The sequence below is a fragment of the Colletotrichum godetiae genome (genome assembly GCF_030913485.1).
Source record: "Colletotrichum godetiae strain CBS 193.32 chromosome Unknown BDP55scaffold_70, whole genome shotgun sequence".
NCBI classification, from domain to species: Eukaryota; Fungi; Ascomycota; class Sordariomycetes; order Glomerellales; family Glomerellaceae; genus Colletotrichum; species Colletotrichum godetiae.
Genome location: NW_026851318.1, coordinates 139,827 through 157,010, shown reverse-complemented (window position 1 = coordinate 157,010; position 17,184 = coordinate 139,827). Strand labels below are relative to the sequence as shown.

Sequence of the window (17,184 nt, the reverse complement as noted above, 5' to 3'; positions counted from 1 at the left end):
ACGCCCGTAAAGTCCCCGATGCATCTGTAACATCGTTACCCCACTCCATTACTCAGTCTCTTGGCATATCGCTTGGTAAGATAGCGACGTGGCTGCGTGTTTCCTCTCACAACGTCCTTTTTGATCCCGCCGCCTTCCCCGCAACGGATGTGTCCATCCTTGTTCTACGACTGCCGGGCCAGGACTGGGAGATACTGCGGACCGGTCCGTAGCTTGCAAGTGGCTGACCATTCAATATTGATTGAACGGAGGAGACCGTACACCGCATCGGGGTTTTTTGCTGGCCGGGAGTCCGAGGTGACACCGCCGAGAAACACAATATGCATGCTGCCGCGTCGTGTAGCCGGGGACAATGCCGGGTCGGCGCCGAACTTCCGAAACGGGAAGTCAGAGATGGTATATTTCTACGAGCAAATGAAACCCTGCACATTTTCCCCTTGGCAACTGCCTTCTGTCCCTTCTTACTGGACAACGAAATCCTTGAGGCCCGTGTTGAGCGAGTCATTGATGCGTCGAGTATACTCAACCACGCCACCCAGGAAGTTGAGCATCTCTGCTTTGAAGTCAGCGGTTACACTTGGTTAGATAGTGGAGATAGGGTGAACTCTTACCTTTGGGCTTTCCTGGAATGTTGGTTCCCATGTACTCAGACTTGGTCTGAGGCAGCAGTGTATCGTCTCCAATACGGTTGACCAGATCTCGCCACTCTTGCTCGACATCCGGACGAGGGTCGATGTAGCGTTTACCATTCTCGCGTAGGTGAATAAGCGTGTCACGAATCCAACCACCCTGGAGCTCAGCACACGTAGGCCCGTTGCAGAACGATGTCGGACCCTGTGGTCCGTAGACGAACAGTGCATTGGGGAACCCAGCGGTCATCATTCCAAGATGCGTCGTCGTGCCCTTCGCCCACTTCTCCTTCAGTGACTGGCCATTCTCGCCCTTGATATCGATCGCCAAGATACCTCCAGTAACGGAGTCAAAGCCGGTAGCAAGAATGAGAACGTCGAACTTGTGCAGCTCACCATCGGCTGTGAAGACGCCGTCGGGGACAACCTCCGAAATGGCATTTGCCTTGGTGTCGATCAAGTCTACGTTGTCGCGGTTGTAGACCTCGTAGTATCTCTGCTCGAGGGTAGCTCGCTTGGTTCCGAAGTAGTATGGTGGCTTCTCCGGGGCAAGAAGCTCCTGCATCGCGGGCTTATGGACGCGTTCCAAGACCTTGCTGCGCCAGAATTCGTAGGCGTGTTGGTTGGCTTCTCTGTTCCTAATAACATCCTGATAGGTACCCAACCAAAAAGAGAGTCCACCCTTTGCCCAAATCTTCTCGAAGAATGCCTGGCGCTCCTCCGCGGTGGTGCCGGCACAGGCCTGGGGGTTGAACTCAAAGTCGAGAATCGCGAAAGTGTTCTTGCGAAGCTCGTAAAGCTCCTTATAGGTCTCCTTCTTTTGGTCTTCGATAGAAAGAGGAGTCTGTCTCATCGGAAGAGCGTAGGTTGGGCTGCGTTGGAACACAGTCAGGTGGTCGACTTCTGGGGCAATCTCCTGAATGACTTGGAGGCCGCTCGAGCCGTTGCCAACGACACCGACTCCCCTTCCTTTGAAATCAATTCCCTCCTGGGGCCACTTCGAGGTATGACACGAGACGCCTGCAAAAGACTCAAGGCCCTTGAAATCTGGGATATTTGGCTTTGCCGCGAAACCAGTGCAGAGAATGAAGTATCGGGCGGTCAAGACGGACTTGTCGCCAGTGGTGATGTTCCAGTGGGATCCCATCTTATCAAAGTCGGCACTGACAACACGAGTGTTGAACATGACGTCCTTCTTGAGATGTAGCTTGGACTCTACGTGCTGGAAGTAGTCTCGAATCTCTTCTCTTCCAGGGTACTTCTCGGACCAAGTCCATGGTCTCCAGATCTCTTCTTCAGAGAACTCATAGAGAGGCACAGGTGTGTCGACACGTGCTCCTGCATAGCAGTTCCAGTACCATACACCGCCAAGGTCGGCTGCGTCGTCGATCACCAGGGTCTTGAATCCAGCCTTTCGGAGTTGGTCAAGGGTGTAACATCCGGCGAAGCCACCACCGACGATGATGGCATCATATTCCGGAGAGGACAAAGATCCCATCGTGCTACACTGCAGATGCGAACAAAAGGTAAGAAGAGGATCGGTGGGTTGATTAATCTGACTGAGAAGGCTGACGATAATCTGATTGACTGGCAAGAGAGATATGACGAAGAATGGCATGCATCTTTATGATGCCTTTGAAGAATGACGTTCAATGTGAGATAGCGTTGATCCACGAGTTTACGGGGCCGCGGGCCAACTTCCGCAGGTTTCGGGGGACGGTCGGGTCGATTTGATTCAACACCACGGATTCGCCGTAATGACCGTTGCGTCAATGGTTTTGTTGCTTTTGAAATTTACGAGAGGTTACGAATGTTGGTTCGGACGGACTAATTCAATGTGGGAATCTGTCCGCGATGGCGCGGCTAACTGCTGGGATGTTCGGGCTCTTTTGATGAAATCTAAATATGGAGACGCTGCTCTTTTACGCCATTTCTCATCCTTGGCTACTCCCTCGACCATCCATAGGGGACACATATTATATTGATTACTCTATAAGTATACTCAACATGAACGATAAGGGCTTTGTTGAAGATGCTGTCAGTATCACCTGATCCTACTTCACTCGAGAAGATAAGTCTGACTGAGAAAAAGAGCGAATATGCCGACATTCGGAAGCAGGCTGAATTCCTACACATGCCAGTCAGCAAAGTTAGTGACACCTACCCATCTCAATCTTATGGCAAAAGCATAAACTGATCTGCATCGTAAAGTATCACAAAGAAGAGTTGGTGAAAGAAGAGCAAGAGGTCATGGACCAGCTTTATCGCGGCTGGTTGCGCTACTGGAATAAGGAGTCGCGCGAAGACTACCACAACGGAATGGTTGGCGCTCGGCGATTCTATGATTTTGATGACATGCTCAGCTACGATATGTTTGGCAACACCGTCCGTGGCAGCTTCAAAGAGCACTTTGACTCCATCTTCCCGTACTGGAACGACGGCAACATGGAGTTCAAGGATATCGAGATCACTGCTCTGTCTAAGGAATATGCCTATTCCACCATGATACAACACACCTGGGGGACAGCTGGCGGTGTGCCATTTGATACGGCTTTCAGAAGGACAGGCATCGCAAGGAAGAATGAGGAGGGGCAATGGAAGTGGATTCATGAGCATCTGAGCTTCCCCACCGACATGGCCACCAAGGCCGCTGACTTCACCAGCTCACTGGATCCCTTGAAAGCAACCAAAATGAAATAGGCATCTTGCTTGGCTGCAACTTGATGAAGTTTAAGCGATTCCTTGGGGCCAAGGCAATACGCTAGGACACGCTATGGTGGTGACTATCCTGTTGGAACATGAAGACCGGCGAGAAGCGGTGGAGGTTGACGGGGGTTAGAAAGTCATAACTGCGAAAAGAAGACTATTTGGCGAAAAGTGGAGATAAAAAGCTTGGAAAGTTCGTCCGCGATGGAGCATAATGCACCAAGTCAGGCCGTAGGTAGTACTCAGTTGCTGTTGGCGACCCCATTGCCAGAGATGGTGAGTATTGAAGTCAGGCGTCGTAAGGTCCGAATATCTTTACACGATGCTTCTACGTTGACCAACTGTGAACAAGCACGTGTAATAGGTAATAAAACCACCAGTAGCTAGTACAGCACAACACCCGACTTGATGCCGCAATCAATCTCAAAAAATTTCCAACGCAATTGGTGTTTGCGGTGTTGACAGATTACTCACTGTTGGCCGTAGTGGAATATGTCAGTGGAAATTTTGAATGATGTGAAAGATCGGGTGTCCTAAAGGAGCACAATCAAGACACCAAAGAAGAAGGGGTGGACGAATTAAACGAGCTGAAGGGAGACGTCAATACTCTCCAGAAGTTAAAGTAGGTATGATACCTTGGGCTTTACCGCTATCCGCGGCTATCCACCTCGTCTGTAATTTCATGTGAACAGATGCTAATAGTGATGTCACAGCGGCGCTCTATCGCGACATGTGGAATTCCTCACCTGGCTGGAAAGGTGCCATCCATTCAGCGCATGACGTAACTACTTGAGAAGCCTGTCTTATTGATGAGAGAATCACGATTTACCTACTATACCTTATGTTGAACAGCGGCCAACTGACGGGTAATCGGAGGAGTTCAGAGTCTGAGACAGTAGGTTCGACAACGAGACACGCCTAACTCGGAACAAGTACCCATGCACACTCGACAACTTAGCATCAGTCAAGCAAGACCACGGGTCGGTCGACAATGTCTATCCGGGCTGTTCAGCTCTCAACGACGTTCCGGGAACAGATGCGCTAACCCATGGAGAATGCATTGGGGCTTATGTCTCAGTAGCTTTGGCGGAGCTGCACGATCCAAGACACCACGAACCGTAACGGGTTATAAGTTGAGCGTCCCTGATGGAGCTCATCCCGAAACATATGCATTACGCGCGGCATTCGTAGAACTCGGCGAAGGGGGAGCCAGCTGCGTTATCAAAGTTTGCCGATCCACGGATTCTGAGCACCCGGGCTGAGACCGATCGGCGATGCGGGGCCGGGTCCGGTAGACTTCCACCGTTCGAAGCGGTCTTGCATCATCACAACCACATGCCCTCTGCCGGATGGGCACTTAAGAGCGGTCAAGAGGCATTTATAGGCTCTCCGAGCTTCTGGTCCTAATGAGGTTATAAGACGCAGCCATCGTCACCTCCATCCAACAGCCCCCCCTTTCACACTATCCTTAACCATTTACGAAACTCAGACCTATTCCTAGCACTTCCCACCATGTCCACTTACCAACAAAGCCAACCTTCAAGTTTGGTCAAGGCAACCAAAGGAATTCAATGGAACTCATGGTCCATCTGTGCTGCCACAGTAGTGGCCGGTCTTGCAGCGCAGACCTTCTTGGTTTCTGGGCCAGCTCCTAAGCCAATCCCTTCGATTGAGTCGTGTTTGGTCAAAGTCTGCGCCGGAAGATCAGATTGCGTCCAGCTCCCCAGTCAAAAAGACGCGGGAGAAGCTACTTGGATGGTCCCGTTCAACCTTGGTCGCACAGTCACACCAGTTGCGATAGTCAGACCCAAGGATGCCCAGGAAATCGCCAGCGTTGTAAGATGCGCAGCCAAGCATGGAGTCAAAGTTCAGGCAGCTGCAGGGAGTCATGGATGGGGGTGAGTTCAGGAACACCAGAGAACATTTGACCTACAATTATTGACTTTGTCCGCAGCAATTATGGTTAGGTTTCCTGCTGTTCTGTAACATGAGTTGCGGTGACGAAATGTAACTATCGCTAACTGCGTTCCAAGCCCTCGGAGGTGAGGATGGCGGTGTATCCGTCGAAATGGAACACTTCCAGTATACAAAAGACGGAGACTCAAACAAAATTAGAGTCGGCGGCGGTACAAGACTCAGCCAAATCGATGAACATCTCACCGCCTCCCAGCAAGCCATCCCTCATGGCATGTGCGGTGGCATCGGTATCGGAGGCCATGCCACTGTTGTAAGTACAGAAGATCAAGCCGATTGAGATGAACACTGACAAGCTGAGCTCAGGGTGGAATCGGCCCAATGTCCCGTATGTGGGGTACAACCTTGGATCACGTTGAGGAAGTTGAGGTTGTCACGGCGAACGCGACTATCGTCCGGGCAAGCTCGAAGGAGAATTCGGACTTGTTTTTCGTGAGTTTCCTCCAACGGCGGCACTCTCACCACGTTCAATTTATTGATGAATGAACCTTCAGGCCATGAGAGGGGCTGGTGCCAGCTTCGGTATCGTCACCGAATTTGTCATGAGAACTCGCCCAGCGCCATCGTGTGTTATTCACCTTAATCAAAGATTATCCTACAGCCACCCGGCAGAGATTGCCGATGTCCTTCATTCATGGCAGTCTGTTGCCACTGATCCTGCCCTTGACAATCGCTTCAGTACGGAGATGGTCTTCAGCCCGTCGGGAGCTCGCATCTCTTCGACGTGGTTCGGCTCAGAGGCGGAGCTTGAGCAGGCTGGTATCCTCAGCCGCATTAAGATCGCCGATCCTTCAATCACGACTTATCGGGAGACGTGGGAGGGTTCTCTTGCCCGCCTCGCCGCCGAGGAAGCTCTTCATACGGCTCCCATCCCGAATAAGCTTTACTCTAAGAGTTTAGGCCTGAGCAGCAGCGACGTTCTCTCTAAAGTAGAGGTTGCCAGAATCCTCGCAAGTCTGCCAGCTGAGCTCATGGCGGAAGATTGGTCCATTAAATTCCAGGCCGCTGGCGGTGCTGTTACAGACATTTCGGATGGAGCCACTGCCTATGCTCATAGAGATAAGGTCATGTTCTATCAATCCTACGCCGCCGATGCCTCGAAGGCAACCCGCACCAGCCTTGGAAACTTCCACAGAGAGTTGTCGAACACCCTTCCTCAGGCTGCCGGCACGTACCCAGGGTTTGTGGACACGGAGCTTAGAGATGCGCAGCGCTCTTACTGGGGGGCGAGCCTTGCTGCCCTGGAAGACATCAAGGCACAGTGGGATCCGGAGGATGTTTTCCACAACCCCCAGAGTGTTTCTGTTCGGATCTAAACGCCCGAGTGTTCGTCAATAGAGATACTAGAACTCACAACAGGCTTCGGTCTCATTTCGCTAGGTGGTAGGACGATGATTTCAGTTCTCTGAACTTTGGGTCATAGCAGTCAGAAGACGACATTCATGTATTCAAATGGACAGCGACATCAGTCACGTTACACCTATTGCTTTGTATGGCTACTTTGTATATGTGCTCGAGGACTCTTTACTTTAAAGACTCTGTGAGACTTTCTTCATCAAGTCTTGGGGCACTTGCGTGCCATTATCGCGACAGGCTGCATCTGAAGCTATTCACATTTCCCGGTGTTCTCCTCCCAAGCTTACATGCTAGGATTGCCCGGGCAACGATCATCGCTGACAATACTTTCGCCACCATATCTCACAGCGCGTGCATCTCAAACGTCAAGTTCACCCTTGTAAGTCATCGGCACAGTGCCGGCGTATCCTTGTGCACGCTGATCACCTCGAAATATTTTCTTGCAGTCAAAAGGTCCGGGTTGGCGACCTCAGTGCCTGCTGATCACCAACGTCACGGATAGGCAATCCGGACGACGGGAAGATGATTCCTACTTCAAAGGCCGAGCCTCCAAAAAGGACCACCTCGGCGTTCCACAGCACGTGCGTTTCTCACAACGGTTTCTTGTCAACCAACCATCAAGTTCGCGTTGCACACCGAAGAGTTGGCTTTGACTACTAGCGGGCCGAAGCCCATTCCTCGGCTTTGGGCCACTAACACGACAAGGAAGTCTAGAAGCCAGGCCTATCCATTGTGAGTGGCCAGTTGATGTCAAGATCGGAGTTGAGCCATGTGTGTCAGATGAGGTCAACACCATAATCGATTGGGGCCATTGCACAAGGTGAACCCATGGCCAGAATGACCACGTCCTTTCGTCTCACCCAGCGGAAGCAATTAGCCGGCGAGTATGGTAAGCGTCATATGCTATGCGCGGCAAAGGTGCACCAAAGCGATGGACCAGGGACGGGAAGTTTCGTGTCCCGGCCGAGGCTACCGACATCCATCTTTGCAGCGGAACGCATTCCGGGAAGCCTCTTCTTGTGGCATCGGGTCCAGACCCCGACATTGGCGAGATGGGCGTCGACATCGAGGTGGTTGGGGCCTGCGGCAGGCAAACCGCCCGCGCGCGGGGGAGGAGACCGGGGGGTGTTCGAAAGAATTGAGACGCAAATGCCAAAAGAACCCGGCCTCTCGGTGGCCATGGCCGCAGACTCTGGGTCGAACTAGCCGGGCAGGCAGATGAGGTTTGACAGATGTCCCGTGCGATGCATGCTTGAAATTGGATCGGCGCCATGAATGCCACCGAAATGAGTAGGCCTTCTCCCACGGCTCTGGGGTCGTTCCCCTGAAAGCTTCATGTCACCATCTGCTGATGTTCAAATAATGCCAAGATAACGCCTTGCCCCTCCGCCCATCTACTGCATACACGTCAATGATCTTTTCACAGAAAAGGCCTGTCTCTTGGAAAGGGCTACCATGGAGCCCAAGGCAGAGTTTGCCGTCGCGCCGTGAGGCCCGTTGGAGTCGGCCCTGCTTCTAGTGTAATGTTTCAAGCCTCGGAATCGCTGTCCCGGCAAGGCCCTACCAATGTCCCCCGGTACCCCGGTCGTCTCATCCGCACACACCCATGACGATCCGGCGGCGGCATCCAACACCAGTCTAACTGCGAGTTGGGGTAAATGGAAAGTGGGCGAGCGGGGCCTGGAGAGGGGTCGTGAGTGGCACATCAGTCTCGTGTCCGAGCGACTGCTGACGCGAGACGGGAAAGAGAAGCAAGGCGACGGGAATAATGACGATGGAGTACGGTATAGTTGCGGTGAGTATAGCTGTGCAAAGGGTAAGGGCAGTTGAGTATTGTCCTCATATGGAACGAGGCAGGCCAGGATCGAGGGCTTGACAACCCCAATCTGGAGGCTCTCCGCCACTCCTCCGCCAATGTAGGTGATCATCCTGCCGTCTTACGGTCCTCCATTATTACCTGATTCGACCATTGCCCAGTCCTGGTTCTCGTGCAGATGCCGCCTTCAGCGGGCTGTCCACCATAGAAGAAAATTTCTTCATCCAGCCACTCCCGGCGTAGGATGCGGCCTGGAGGTGAGGCGAGCCCGCCCGTTGCGGGATCACTGGGGGAGTGAGCTAACAGTCCGGCGCCCGTCTGCACCATCTGGGGTTGGCTGATGAACAGCTTACCAACTTGTATATGCTTATCTCTGCATCTCGCTAAAGCATTCCGGCTGTGATGCTTGTTCATTGCCGTTGCAGGAGGTGGCACTATCCGCCTACTGCCATGAAGACTTCTGGTCTGGGTCAAGTTGCATGTACCAGATACATCTAGCCTCGAGTTTGTTGTGTGGCTGCAGCATAGTACCTACGGATAATGACCACTGAAGTGGCTGGCTCGACAGACGAGGAACCCATGTCGGGCTCGCATCGGACAATGGCATCAGGGCGATCATCTAGGTGGAACATGTGAGATCTCGTCGCGTAATAGGGTAGTCGGGGGTTCAAGACCGAAAAAAGCAAACCTTCGTATGATGGAGAGACCGATGATGAACGACGCCAGGGGCTTGGCGGGCGGGCCCGAACGAGGCCTGCCAATTGTCTCGCAGACTCTGATAGATTATTCTATCCTCCAACCATGAAAAGACTCCAGTGAAGTTCAGGCTTGGTTCGGGAGTGTCAACAAAGTCAATTGAGCTCAGACCAAGGGATCGGAACTTCTCTCAAAGAGTGTTCTCGTATCTGGAGATAATCGGTCTGTGTTGCAACTTGCGGGCGTGGGTAAAGCAGGGCGCCGTTGTCGAGTTGCGGCCAACGGCCCGAACGAGCGAGAAGCAGAACAAGCATAACCAGCTCCCAGGAGGTGCAGCGGACGAGCACTCCGTTCGCCAAAGCTGAAAAATCCCCAGCCCTGCCAGCGGAAAACTTGAAACTGTCGCATCTGCCCGCGATGCGGCTAAGAAGTGTCATCCGGTATTGAGTCCCGTGAAGATGGGACGACGATCGAGCAACACCTTGGACTCAGGCTTAGAGGGACAGTAGAGGCCTCGACCACGCATCTTGAGAGACAGGGAACTGCGGGCGTTCTACCAGTCAATTTGGCAATTTCTCCCCCTCGACTTCCAAGATGTCTAATTCGGAACCCTTTGAGCCTAATTGAGTATGCTTCAAATGCCGGATTACTAATCCGGACATCTGTCCGCTCGGAATAGCCGACTTGGAAAATGTCCGACGGCACACAAGATTCCTGGCCGTTGGGAGGCCGGGTATTGTCTATACGAGCCGTGGGCATTCCGAATGCTTTTTTCGGTGAATTTCGGGACCTTTTCCGGTGGTCTTTTGCATGGGATGCTTGTTCAGACTTTAAAGCAGCTGCAATCCTCCAGTAAAAACGACTTCCGTATTCAGGGCGGCGCTGGCGCCGATGATGTGGGGCTTCAAGCCCGAGGAAGTCCGGTCCATCGCCGGTTTCTCTAGATTAGGATTCCGACACTTTTCATGTAACACTATCTGGCCTGTCCCTTTTCATCACGGCTTCAATGACTCGAACGGTTAATGATGTTGATTCCGATGATAGTTCAAGCACTACTTTGACCACGCGGGAGCTGTGGGCCACTGTTCGAGATGGATAGTCCGTTTGATCGCGAGGATGGCGATGATCTGGTGGATTGGGAGCAGAGCGACACGGAGATGCAGGATGGGACGCCTGCTACGTGTGAGAGCGTGGAGCTGGGCGGAACGGATAGGATGGACTCGGTAGAGGCTACAGGGCGTATGGCCCGTGTACGGAGTAAGGTGAGTTGCTTGTTGCGTGGAACGCTCTTCTGGTCACGAAGTGCAGTGGATACTGACTGGCTCTAGCCCCGAGGAAAGCGCGGGCAGTGTTTCCCTCGACACCGTGAGAGTGTCGGAGCCAAGGGGCTCTGGGTCCACATGGAGGGGGACTGCTGGCAGCAGACTCGGGTGCTGCTTTTGGCACATAGGTGCTGTGCCAAACGGGAGTTTTGGAAAGAACGAAGGGTGAGAACCGGACTGGAAGGCCAGGGTGTGGCCGTCAGCGGAGAGCTGTTCGGAGTGGTGGACGGAGACGCCGGTTGCCCGCGCTGGGCAGATATGCGCCGGTGGCTGAGAGCGCAGGAGGCGGCTGTGGTGACGAAGGATGTGTATTCCGTGCAGGCCTAGGAGAGCCGGAGGACTCGGTGTTAGCTAGAGGCGTTGAGGAGTTGGGCGTCAAGCCGGACGGCAGTGGAGTGCAGGCCTCGGTTCCGACTCTGACATGGAGTAAAGTTAGAAATACTTTAGATGGTAGTAGCGAATTGAACGCTGTTCCAATGTGATCTTTGAGTTGACTTTGTCCTGGTTGATGTATCACTCCTCGTCACTCTGTATGCTAAAGCACAGATGATCGATTTTCTTTCTTTGAGAACGTCATTGCCCAAATGATGTATTATATTCTTTACGATAGTTAATGCCCAAATAATGCCTCTACTGTTATTACATAGTGACAATGAACTGTTCACCGCCGGAGGCCTGAAGTAGAGATACGAAATTCGGGTACGGGCAGAGCCCGTGACTCCGGAACGAAGTGGAGGTGTTCAATGTGTTCGTGATTGTGATTGACAATGTTTTTGCTGAAAACTCTTTCTTTTGATCCCTACGGTGGCTGCACCACCTTCACGATGGCTTCGTTTCCGCTACGCTCCCACTGCGTCTCAGCTCACGCTTCGACTGCGTTCCCGCTTCACTCGCACTACGCCTCCCCCCGATTCCCACATCGCTGCACTCGCGCTGCTCTCCGGTGATGAATCACCTGCGTTTCGCTTCCGCTTCACTCATTGTGCGGGCTGCAGGCCCTTTTCTCCTCGTCGCCGAAGGCTGTCCATCGTCTATCAAGCACGCGCAGCGGGCCCTATAGTTTGTTGTTGATAGACGATGGCCCTTGGGCCCCAGTAACAAATTGCTTGCTATTTGTGGTCTATTGTTGTTAAAGCACCTTTCGAGGGCCCGAGAAAGTGTTATCAGTAAGAAAAAGTGTTATCTTTTTCCGAAGTAGAACCGAAGTGACGGAGGAATGGGAGGTTGTTAATCTAACCAAACCTGGTTAGTGGTGGCAGAACAAAGTGGATCTTTGTTTGCATGGGTGGGACAACCAATGAGTGACGGGGACCGAGACCACTGGAGGGGTTCTTTAAAGAGGACGGAGGTCCCAGTCTTGAGACGGAAAGCAACCTGGGTTCTTTCTTTCTTCAAAACACTCTTGGTGTTGTTTTGTTCTTTTTTTGTCATTTTGTGGTCGCGGCGGAAACGGGACTCACACACGTCGAGGGACTCGACACAGACAGTATGTCGTTCAGTAGTACGCAGAGCGATGAGCTCGTGGAGAGCGGTAAGTGCAAGAGCACGCTGGTTTGGTGACAAACTGACGGAGGCAAGGGGAAATTGTGGACGATTTCCCGTCGCAAGAGGGCTCGGACAGCCCGGGTAGTCTGGCAGACTTCATTAATGACGATGTCACGGAGGACAGCGAAGGTGGTGCTGCGGTGGACGCACATCTCCAGACGCCGAGGAGGCGGGCAGCTTCAGAAGATGAAGTGTTCGATAGAGTGGAGCGACAACGGAAAGCGAAGCGCAAGTTGGAAACACTGACCGGGACGGGCAGGAGTCGCACGAGGCAGGACCGAGTGGTTTCTTCCGGGTTCGTACCCCGGATGCTGTTTGCTCGTCAACCGAGTGGGTTGGTGCAGGATGCTACACAGGGAACGGGAGTTCCTTTCTCTTGCTGCCACTGCGGAGCGGTGGAAGCCCGGGCGAGCCAAGTGGTGAGCGATGTGATCAAGGCACAGGGGGTGCTCGACTCGATCTTGGACAGTATTGAGGGGCTGAAAGACCTTGTTCAGCACAGTTCCACGTGGGTGGGTACTGCCATGTCCGAACAGGACGGATGTGGCCGGGGGTCCACGGTAAGTACGCAAGTGCAAGAGTCGGGTTGTAGGCCTCTGGCCACCCAGGCTTGGGAGTTGTCGGAGACGGACTGTGGAGATGAAGGGGGGAGAACCCCTCCGAATCCTAGCCAGCGGCTGCCCCAGCGTAAGCGGCTGAGACGATGTCTCTATTCCTCAGAGGAAGAGGAGCTATAGTCGTGATCGGAGAGAGCTTGCTTGTGCCCTGCCTACAGAGGGTAGGCTGATGCTGCTTAAAGTGGAAGTTAAATGTGGTTGAATCGACGGGAGGTCGAGGGCGAGAGCCAAGTAGATTAGCTTAGAGCGGTTTGAATTGAGAGTTATGATTACCTGATCTGGTTTGTTTGTGATACTGTGTAGACTTCTCTGGTTTTGTATGCTAAAGCCCAAATGATTTACCCTTCTCCTAAAAGTAGTTATCGCTCAAATGTATGCCTCTACTGTTATTACATAGTGACAATGAACTGTTCACCTCCGGAGGACTGAAGTAGAGATACGAAATTCGGGTACGGGCAGAGCCCGTGACGCCGAAGCGCAGCGTAGGCAGTTCAATGTGTTACTGTGTAATAATTGTCAATAAGTGTTGCTAAACTCTTTCTTTTTGATCCCTGCGGTGGTAAACCACCTTCGTGATAGCTTCGCTTCCGTTGCACTCTCGCTACGGCTTCACTTGCGTTCCGCCTTGCTCCGTTTCACTCGCGCTTCGCACCCCCCCGATTCCCACATCGCTGCACTCGCGCTGCTCTCCGGTGACAGGTCACCTACGTTTTGCTTCCGCTTCACTCATTGTGCGGGCTGCAGGCCCTTTTCTCCTCGTCGCCGAAGGCTGTCCATCGTCTATCAAGCACGCGCAGCGGGCCCTATAGTTTGTTGTTGATAGACGATGGCCCTTGGGCCCCAGTAACAAATTGCTTGCTATTTGTGGTCTATTGTTGTTAAAGCACCTTTCGAGGGCCCGAGAAAGTGTTATCAGTAAGAAAAAGTGTTATCTTTTTCCGAAGTAGAACCGAAGTGACGGAGGAATGGGAGGTTGTTAATCTAACCAAACCTGGTTAGTGGTGGCAGAACAAAGTGGATCTTTGTTTGCATGGGTGGGACAACCAATGAGTGACGGGGACCGAGACCACTGGAGGGGTTCTTTAAAGAGGACGGAGGTCCCAGTCTTGAGACGGAAAGCAACCTGGGTTCTTTCTTTCTTCAAAACACTCTTGGTGTTGTTTTGTTCTTTTTTTGTCATTTTGTGGTCGCGGCGGAAACGGGACTCACACACGTCGAGGGACTCGACACAGACAGTATGTCGTTCAGTAGTACGCAGAGCGATGAGCTCGTGGAGAGCGGTAAGTGCAAGAGCACGCTGGTTTGGTGACAAACTGACGGAGGCAAGGGGAAATTGTGGACGATTTCCCGTCGCAAGAGGGCTCGGACAGCCCGGGTAGTCTGGCAGACTTCATTAATGACGATGTCACGGAGGACAGCGAAGGTGGTGCTGCGGTGGACGCACATCTCCAGACGCCGAGGAGGCGGGCAGCTTCAGAAGATGAAGTGTTCGATAGAGTGGAGCGACAACGGAAAGCGAAGCGCAAGTTGGAAACACTGACCGGGACGGGCAGGAGTCGCACGAGGCAGGACCGAGTGGTTTCTTCCGGGTTCGTACCCCGGATGCTGTTTGCTCGTCAACCGAGTGGGTTGGTGCAGGATGCTACACAGGGAACGGGAGTTCCTTTCTCTTGCTGCCACTGCGGAGCGGTGGAAGCCCGGGCGAGCCAAGTGGTGAGCGATGTGATCAAGGCACAGGGGGTGCTCGACTCGATCTTGGACAGTATTGAGGGGCTGAAAGACCTTGTTCAGCACAGTTCCACGTGGGTGGGTACTGCCATGTCCGAACAGGACGGATGTGGCCGGGGGTCCACGGTAAGTACGCAAGTGCAAGAGTCGGGTTGTAGGCCTCTGGCCACCCAGGCTTGGGAGTTGTCGGAGACGGACTGTGGAGATGAAGGGGGGAGAACCCCTCCGAATCCTAGCCAGCGGCTGCCCCAGCGTAAGCGGCTGAGACGATGTCTCTATTCCTCAGAGGAAGAGGAGCTATAGTCGTGATCGGAGAGAGCTTGCTTGTGCCCTGCCTACAGAGGGTAGGCTGATGCTGCTTAAAGTGGAAGTTAAATGTGGTTGAATCGACGGGAGGTCGAGGGCGAGAGCCAAGTAGATTAGCTTAGAGCGGTTTGAATTGAGAGTTATGATTACCTGATCTGGTTTGTTTGTGATACTGAGTAGACTTCTCTGGTTTTGTATGCTAAAGCCCAAATGATTTACCCTTCTCCTAAAAGTAGTTATCGCTCAAATGTATGCCTCTACTGTTATTACATAGTGACAATGAACTGTTCACCTCCGGAGGACTGAAGTAGAGATACGAAATTCGGGTACGGGCAGAGCCCGTGACGCCGAAGCGCAGCGTAGGCAGTTCAATGTGTTACTGTGTAATAATTGTCAATAAGTGTTGCTAAACTCTTTCTTTTTGATCCCTGCGGTGGTAAACCACCTTCGTGATAGCTTCGCTTCCGTTGCACTCTCGCTACGGCTTCACTTGCGTTCCGCCTTGCTCCGTTTCACTCGCGCTTCGCACCCCCCCGATTCCCACATCGCTGCACTCGCGCTGCTCTCCGGTGACAGGTCACCTACGTTTTGCTTCCGCTTCACTCATTGTGCGGGCTGCAGGCCCTTTTCTCCTCGTCGCCGAAGGCTGTCCATCGTCTATCAAGCACGCGCAGCGGGCCCTATAGTTTGTTGTTGATAGACGATGGCCCTTGGGCCCCAGTAACAAATTGCTTGCTATTTGTGGTCTATTGTTGTTAAAGCACCTTTCGAGGGCCCGAGAAAGTGTTATCAGTAAGAAAAAGTGTTATCTTTTTCCGAAGTAGAACCGAAGTGACGGAGGAATGGGAGGTTGTTAATCTAACCAAACCTGGTTAGTGGTGGCAGAACAAAGTGGATCTTTGTTTGCATGGGTGGGACAACCAATGAGTGACGGGGACCGAGACTGTTTGAGTGGGGACGAGATGGATGGAATCTATTAAAGGGATGATATCCCCCGCGAGAGCGACAAAACGGGGGACGTTTTTGTTTTCCTTTTCCAAACCTGTTGTTTGGACTTTGCCTATACACACTGGTGGGCAGTGGAACAAATTGGAGTTTGTTCTTTTCCCTCCCTATGTATGACCGGGACGGGCACTCGGAGAGATCACTAACCAGCACGGTTGGACGGCAGTCTGGCACTATAGTCCACGGGTGGACGCAGCTGTAAGAAAAGGTGAGTTTTCTTTCTTGCTCTGTTGTGTTTGAACACACACGCACCGGCACGGAGCGATTCGCGCATGATAGTTGTGGGAACAACGATCGGCACGGAGGCCACAAAACACTGGGTTGTTTTTCCTCTTGTCTTATTGCTCTCTTTGGCGGGCCAAATGACGGAACCAAAGCAACTGTTGGAAACAGAGGGTACTCAAGTAGCCGACGGAGTTACATCCGACGAGGCGGTCGGACACTACACAAACAGCGCTGGGGAAGCGATGGCTCTGGCGGGGGCCAGTTGTTGCAGCGAAGTGGGGAACGGAGCAGGTCGGGCAGACAGACTTCACCGGAGGGACTGGCAAGCTTTTAGCTTGTGCGGAGCTCTGCGGTTGGGAAACGCGGACCTAGCCGCCTTACTCAACAGGATCGTTGGGGCGGGACGCTGGAGGGTCAGGGTGAGACCGACGTTGTACGTGTCGAGCGGAGAGAGAGCTAAGGCTGAGAGCAGGAGGCGACCGGAACCTGGTTTGTTTTGTTGCCGCGCAACGTTGACAAGGTGCGTGATCAGTGGATTTGATCATCTTCTTTTTGCTGGCTTGTGCAGCCGGGATCGGGCTGACATGCGTGGGAACAGAGTGACGCCTTGAGGCACGGGTTACGCGAAGCGGATGGGAAGTACAAGTGGTGGTGCCACTGTGGTAAGTAGGCCGGGAGGGTCGGCGACGAGAGTCAGGGAAACGGAGTGGTGGATGGAAATACAACCAAGGAGACTTGGTGTAGAGGCTAGAAGCCTATTGTAGAAATAAACGGAGTGAATTCGAATGATTGAGACTGTGAAGATGTTGAGGGTGACTGTGTTCAACGTGATGTTTTGTCTTGTTGATTCTCCTTTGTCGTTGTTTGTTAGCTTAAGCCCAAATGATGTACTTTCCCCTAAAGAACGTTATAGCCCAAATAGTGCTTCTCCTTAGCCTTCCCGGCTACCAATTGACTGGGACACCTCCGGAGGACCGAGATAGAGATGTGAAAATGGGGTACGGGGGGACCCCGTGACTCCGAAGCCGAAGGCGGAGGTGTTCCGCTGTTCGGACAGATTAATTGTCAATAAGTGTTGCTAAACACCTTTCTTTTGATCCCTGCGGTGGTAAACCACCTTCGTGATAGCTTCGCTTCCGTTGCACTCTCGCTACGGCTTCACTTGCGTTCCGCCTTGCTCCGTTTCACTCGCGCTTCGCACCCCCCCGATTCCCACATCGCTGCACTCGCGCTGCTCTCCGGTGATGAATCACCTGCGT

At 52.8% G+C, this 17,184-nt stretch overlaps 8 protein-coding genes across 8 annotated transcripts; 7 read left to right on the top strand and 1 right to left on the bottom strand.

Annotated features, from left to right (window-relative positions):
* Window positions 1-461: 461 nt before the first annotated feature.
* BDP55DRAFT_720485 (uncharacterized protein) lies at window positions 462-2,127 on the bottom strand (the record flags this gene model as incomplete). Its single annotated transcript, XM_060578475.1, has 2 exons — window positions 462-553; window positions 612-2,127. The coding sequence occupies 2 exons, from the start codon at window positions 2,125-2,127 to the stop codon at window positions 462-464; spliced, it is 1,608 nt and encodes a 535-aa protein (XP_060423459.1).
* A 564-nt stretch (window positions 2,128-2,691) lies between these two features.
* Window positions 2,692-3,119, top strand: BDP55DRAFT_520117 (uncharacterized protein; the record flags this gene model as incomplete). The annotated part of the gene is made up of 2 exons (XM_060567762.1): window positions 2,692-2,778; window positions 2,841-3,119. Coding segments are annotated over 2 exons (366 nt in total), but the record flags the coding sequence as incomplete, so codon positions are not given.
* Window positions 3,120-4,847: 1,728 nt separating this feature from the next.
* Window positions 4,848-5,237, top strand: BDP55DRAFT_564620 (uncharacterized protein; the record flags this gene model as incomplete). The annotated part of the gene is made up of 1 exon (XM_060570348.1): window positions 4,848-5,237. One exon carries the CDS (start codon window positions 4,848-4,850, stop codon window positions 5,235-5,237), a length of 390 nt encoding a protein of 129 aa, XP_060423457.1.
* A 329-nt stretch (window positions 5,238-5,566) lies between these two features.
* BDP55DRAFT_389734 (uncharacterized protein) lies at window positions 5,567-6,713 on the top strand. Its single transcript, XM_060567211.1, has 2 exons — window positions 5,567-5,741; window positions 5,804-6,713. The coding sequence occupies exons 1-2, from the start codon at window positions 5,631-5,633 to the stop codon at window positions 6,623-6,625; spliced, it is 933 nt and encodes a 310-aa protein (XP_060423456.1). The 5' UTR covers window positions 5,567-5,630; the 3' UTR covers window positions 6,626-6,713.
* A 3,555-nt stretch (window positions 6,714-10,268) lies between these two features.
* BDP55DRAFT_733936 (uncharacterized protein) lies at window positions 10,269-10,826 on the top strand (the record flags this gene model as incomplete). Its single annotated transcript, XM_060580156.1, has 2 exons — window positions 10,269-10,439; window positions 10,506-10,826. 2 exons carry the CDS (start codon window positions 10,269-10,271, stop codon window positions 10,824-10,826), a joined length of 492 nt encoding a protein of 163 aa, XP_060423455.1.
* Window positions 10,827-11,689: 863 nt separating this feature from the next.
* BDP55DRAFT_389685 (uncharacterized protein) lies at window positions 11,690-13,071 on the top strand. Its single transcript, XM_060567210.1, has 2 exons — window positions 11,690-12,030; window positions 12,078-13,071. Exons 1-2 carry the CDS (start codon window positions 11,988-11,990, stop codon window positions 12,779-12,781), a joined length of 747 nt encoding a protein of 248 aa, XP_060423454.1. The 5' UTR covers window positions 11,690-11,987; the 3' UTR covers window positions 12,782-13,071.
* A 515-nt stretch (window positions 13,072-13,586) lies between these two features.
* Window positions 13,587-15,071, top strand: BDP55DRAFT_389656 (uncharacterized protein). The gene is made up of 2 exons (XM_060567209.1): window positions 13,587-13,941; window positions 13,989-15,071. The coding sequence occupies exons 1-2, from the start codon at window positions 13,899-13,901 to the stop codon at window positions 14,690-14,692; spliced, it is 747 nt and encodes a 248-aa protein (XP_060423453.1). The 5' UTR covers window positions 13,587-13,898; the 3' UTR covers window positions 14,693-15,071.
* A 642-nt stretch (window positions 15,072-15,713) lies between these two features.
* BDP55DRAFT_681885 (uncharacterized protein) lies at window positions 15,714-16,763 on the top strand. Its single transcript, XM_060576233.1, has one exon. It carries the CDS (start codon window positions 15,973-15,975, stop codon window positions 16,534-16,536), a length of 564 nt encoding a protein of 187 aa, XP_060423452.1. The 5' UTR covers window positions 15,714-15,972; the 3' UTR covers window positions 16,537-16,763.
* The last annotated feature ends 421 nt before the right edge of the window (window positions 16,764-17,184 follow it).

What these genes read in the sequence shown, in the direction of transcription:
- BDP55DRAFT_389734 (XM_060567211.1), top strand. Translation starts at nt 5,631, where the DNA reads ATGTCCCGTATGTGGGGTACAACCTTGGATCACGTTGAGGAAGTTGAG. An exon ending in AGAATTCGGACTTGTTTTTC is followed by an intron (nt 5,742 to 5,803) that starts GTGAGTTTCCTC and finishes ATGAACCTTCAG; the next exon opens with GCCATGAGAGGGGCTGGTGC.
- BDP55DRAFT_389685 (XM_060567210.1), top strand. Translation starts at nt 11,988, where the DNA reads ATGTCGTTCAGTAGTACGCAGAGCGATGAGCTCGTGGAGAGCG. An exon ending in CGATGAGCTCGTGGAGAGCG is followed by an intron (nt 12,031 to 12,077) that starts GTAAGTGCAAGA and finishes GACGGAGGCAAG; the next exon opens with GGGAAATTGTGGACGATTTC.
- BDP55DRAFT_389656 (XM_060567209.1), top strand. Translation starts at nt 13,899, where the DNA reads ATGTCGTTCAGTAGTACGCAGAGCGATGAGCTCGTGGAGAGCG. An exon ending in CGATGAGCTCGTGGAGAGCG is followed by an intron (nt 13,942 to 13,988) that starts GTAAGTGCAAGA and finishes GACGGAGGCAAG; the next exon opens with GGGAAATTGTGGACGATTTC.
- BDP55DRAFT_681885 (XM_060576233.1), top strand. Translation starts at nt 15,973, where the DNA reads ATGATAGTTGTGGGAACAACGATCGGCACGGAGGCCACAAAACACTGG.